Source organism: Taurulus bubalis (genome assembly GCF_910589615.1).
Source record: "Taurulus bubalis genome assembly, chromosome: 1".
Lineage (NCBI taxonomy): Eukaryota > Metazoa > Chordata > Actinopteri > Perciformes > Cottidae > Taurulus > Taurulus bubalis.
In genome coordinates, this window is record NC_136589.1 from 29,631,607 (window position 1) to 29,636,155 (window position 4,549).

Genomic DNA, 4,549 nt, shown 5'->3' on the forward strand with positions numbered 1-4,549 from the left:
TTCATAAACCACATGATATGTGTTCTTCGGCCTGAGTTTGAAAATATCCATTTTCACACATGCTCATACTTGCAAATATGTATAAACTGCCCATAAATATTGGGAGCATTTGACGATGAAAGAGTAGTTTTGGTCATTTTTTATCCAACGTCTGCTATAAAACAGATGAGTGAGCTTCATTCCTATTGCCCCTGCATGATGTCGGGCCAGAGAGCATCATGGCCTATGATTTATTAACTCAAACTGTTTAAAAAAAAGAAGAGATATTTCTCCCCCTGTGTATAGTAAAGTACACAAAAAGAACGATAACCTGTGTATGCAGTTTAAAAGTAATTGAGAGAAGGAACTGGGTGAACAGTTATAGGGTGGCTATGGAATTTCTTGGTGTGAAAGAGGAAGGGAAAATATCTGCATGAATGTTAGTCAGAGGGAGGGTAATGCAGAAGTAAAAAAAACAACAGAGATATACCCATTTGGACAAATAACTTTACCAAATCCAGGCTTGTTGATAGCTCATTTGGCATCATGGCAGAGCTCAGTTTCAACGTGGATCATGGCTATCTGGAAGGTCTGGTTCGAGGAATGAAGGCCGGAATCCTGACTCGCAACGACTATCACAATCTGGCTCAGTGTGACACACTTGAGGGTAAGAATATAGTATGTCATTTTAATTTGGGAATTTAGAGTTCCCAGAAATGTATCTTAAAAAAAAGTTTGTGCAATGTTGACAGGGATTATTTTACTTAACCTGGATCCCATTTTCAAAGAAGTTAATCTCAATGTTCTTATTGTGGAACTTGACATTCCTTTGTGTGCGGACATACAGTGCAAGTAAGTGCAGATGAAGACAAATTAGATGTTTCTTCCAAGTTCAGTACTATATATATATATATATATATATATATATATATATATATATATATATATATATATATATATACATAGACCAGCTGGTCTCCTCTTTCCAATAGCACAATGAAACAATTACATTGCTAGCCGATCATCTTGCTGCTGTCGCTTTTAAATGTGATTGTGCCTCGACCTTCAGTATCTACGTTCATGTTGCTGTTACGCACCCCTCCAGCGCCTCATCTCCGCTCAGTCTTCATCAGCTCCATCAGCTAAATCAGCTTCATCACTCTATCTGCCTCATCAGCCATCACCAGTGTCTACTGTCTAGATTCTACGGGGGGATTTATCTTGCTGCTGCTCAGGGCAGACGCCCCTCGATTACAAATCTCCCTGTAAAGACTCTGTATCAGATATCATCTGTTAATTATACACAAGTATCTTTTCTTCATCTGACTTTCCTGATTAAAGTTAGTTTGTCCGCGGTTCTTGAAAAGACTCAAAAATTGCAATTTAACACCATGTGTGTTTGTGTATATGATCTATATGTCTGTGGTGTTAATCTTCATTTAATCTAATGTGTTTAACACGTGAGTCAAACGTCAGACAGAGCTATGTGGGAAAAATGTACTGTACGATGGCTTTTCCTGTTTTTTTTGTTCCTGCAACCTAACAGGAAGCTGCTGTGGAAAAAGAGAAATGTACAAGTAAAGCCATGAGTATAAATGGGAGTCGAGTACAAAACCTTGATACACTGTTGTTCCTCTCCCCTCCTCAGACATGAAGCTGCATCTGCAGTGTACAGAGTACGGTAAGACGCTGTCCTCGTCTGGAGAGGACCTGACTGTGTCTCTGGTGGACAGCAAGTTGAGAGAAAACCTGGTCACTGAGTTCAGCTGCTTTCGCTCCAATGCCCTGCCTCCACTATCAACCTTCCTTGACTATATAACGTACGCTTCATGTGCTTAGTTATAAATTACACAAAGGTCACATGACGTTCTTATTTATTTGCTGTTCTTATCAATCCAATTTTCTTGATGATTGCAAAAAGTAAACAGTGGTTTGTGGTAATATAGTCCATCACATTCAAATAAAAGTAAATCACTCCACTTATTGCATCTGCTACCAGTTTAAAATTTAAAAAAGCAAATATGTTGTTAATAAAAAGGACGAAATATAAAATGCCATGCAGAACAATAAAGAGACTTACATTTACCCTGCTCTCTGTGTTGCCATAGCTACAGCTACATGATCGACAATGTGGTGATGCTGATCACCGGCGCCCTGAAACAGAGAGATGTGGCAGAGCTCCTTCCACGGTGTCACCCACTGGGAGCTTTTGACCAAATGGCAGCTGTGGGCATCGCTCGCACCCCGACTGAGCTCTACCAAGCCATCCTGGTGGACACCCCTCTCGGTAGATTCATCATGTTAAAATTACAAAGGCTGTACACTTGAGTATGAACAGTACTGGTACCAGTCACAGTGTTTGTAAGTCACTAAAAATAATTAACCATAAGCATTTTACACTGGGAGTGGAGTATTTGAAGGTGCGGCGGAAACATTTCTGAAAAGTCTTTAAAGTAAGGAAGCCCATTTCCAAAAAATGACTCACATTTAGTCAACTTACCAAACATTAGAATCATTGTTATAACTTTTGACTGAAGGGCTTCTTGACACCATGAGGTGAAGGGAACATAGAGCTGAGGGAAAATAGAGCTAAGGGGACATAGGGCTGAGGGAACATAAAACAAACCCACCAACCACAACTATTCGATGAGAGTGAGTTCATTTCACACCAACATTCTCTAAGCACTGGTCTGTGTCGGCCTTTAGTTAGTCAGTTTTTTGTTGTTGATCATCCTAATTGAAGTTCTGCAAGATAAAAAACATAAAAGTGAAATATAACACAGACTAATGAAACTAATGCCCATTGTGTTGTCGTCATAGCTCCATTTTTCCAGGATGCTGTATCTGAGTCCAACCTGGATGAGATGGAAGCTGAGATCCTCAGAAACAAACTGTTTAAGGTGGGTGACTTAAAAAGTGTTAGATAATGTGTTCATATACATTCTGGATCGCTGAGTTTACTTGTGTACCATGAGTTTTACAATGATGTTCTTACCTTCTTTGGTTGAGGTCAGGGTTTATGTTGCAGACACTTAAAGCCTTCTCCATGAAATTATCGTATCTTTTCTTCAAAGGCATATTTAGAGGCGTTCCACTCTTACTGCAAGAACATGGGTGGAGCCACAAAAGACATAATGTGTCCTATCCTGGAGGTACTGTGACAATATCCACTGTTGAAGGTGTACTGTTGAAGGTGTACATATGTATATATATATATATATATATATATATATATATATATATATATATATATATACATATATATATATATATGTATATATATATATATATATATACGTATATATACACATATATATATATACGTATATATATATATATATATATATATATATATATATATATATATATATATATATATATATACGTATATATATATATATACGTATATATATACGTATATATATATATATATATATATATATATATATATATATATATATATATATATATATATATTGTTGTTGTTTGGCAAAAATGTTCTGTATGTATGTGTGTGTGCTGCAGTTTGAGGCAGACAGGCGGGCCTTCATCATCACGGTGAACTCCTTCGGGACAGATCTTAGCAGTGCAGACCGGAGTGCGTTGTATCCATCTTGTGGCAAACTGTACCCTGAAGGGCTGCGCCTGCTGGGCAGAGCAGAGGACCACGGCCAGGTCAAAGAGGTGGCCGACTGTTACCCAGTGAGTCTGATCACATTCCTGTGGACTCTTAACAAGAGTATTGTGACTGCAGTCCACTTACATCTTGAATGTGGTTTACATCAACCGTAACTTCCCTGCAGGCATATAGAATCATTTTTGATGACCCTGAGCCAGGATCAGGATTTAAGACTCTGGAAGACAGATTCTTTGAACAAGAGGTAATATCACTTTAATGTTTTTCAACAGTGCAGAAGGTACAATCCAATCCGGATGTAGCTTCCAGCAGTTGAACCTTTGATATTGTAAAGATATTTGGACCAAGCAACCCATTTCAGATAAAATTCAGTTTGAAAGTATGGCCAGTTTGTTTAAATTATTTTTACTGGCGAAATTACAATTTGTAGTAAATGTTTTGACAAGTCGACCAGACACAAAGCAAACGCATTGTAAACTTGATTCATGTATGAACTATATATCTTAACCTGCCTGTCTGTCTCTCTAAATGGCTCCATCCTTTATCTTTCCTCAGGTGAAACTGAACACACTTGCTTTCCTGCAGCAGTTCCACTTCGGAGTATTTTACTCCTACATCAAACTGAAGGAGCAGGAGAGTCGCAACATTGTCTGGATCGCTGAGTGTGTCACACAGAGACAGAAATCCAAGATTCACAACTACATACCCATCTTCCAGGAAACTGAGCAATAAAAACATATATCGAACATAAAGTTGTGAGTCAGCGTACAACAAGGTAGTAAAAGCACTTCATCAAAAACATACTTGTGGATCTCTTCATTATCCAAGTTTTTTTTGGATGATTAGATGCTGGGGTTGCTTTAAAGTCAGTCAAATATTTTCAGTATTTTTATTACAGACCTCAGAAAATACAACAATGAGGCCTCATAATTA

The 4,549-nt window shown here is 37.9% G+C and overlaps 1 protein-coding gene across 1 annotated transcript; it reads left to right on the plus strand.

Annotated features, from left to right (window-relative positions):
* Positions 1–525: 525 nt before the first annotated feature.
* LOC306751407 (V-type proton ATPase subunit d 1-like) lies at positions 526–4,348 on the plus strand (the record flags this gene model as incomplete). Its single annotated transcript, XM_079234973.1, has 8 exons — positions 526–646; positions 1,628–1,799; positions 2,088–2,266; positions 2,800–2,879; positions 3,054–3,131; positions 3,505–3,681; positions 3,783–3,860; positions 4,172–4,348. 8 exons carry the CDS (start codon positions 526–528, stop codon positions 4,346–4,348), a joined length of 1,062 nt encoding a protein of 353 aa, XP_079091099.1.
* Positions 4,349–4,549: the final 201 nt, after the last annotated feature.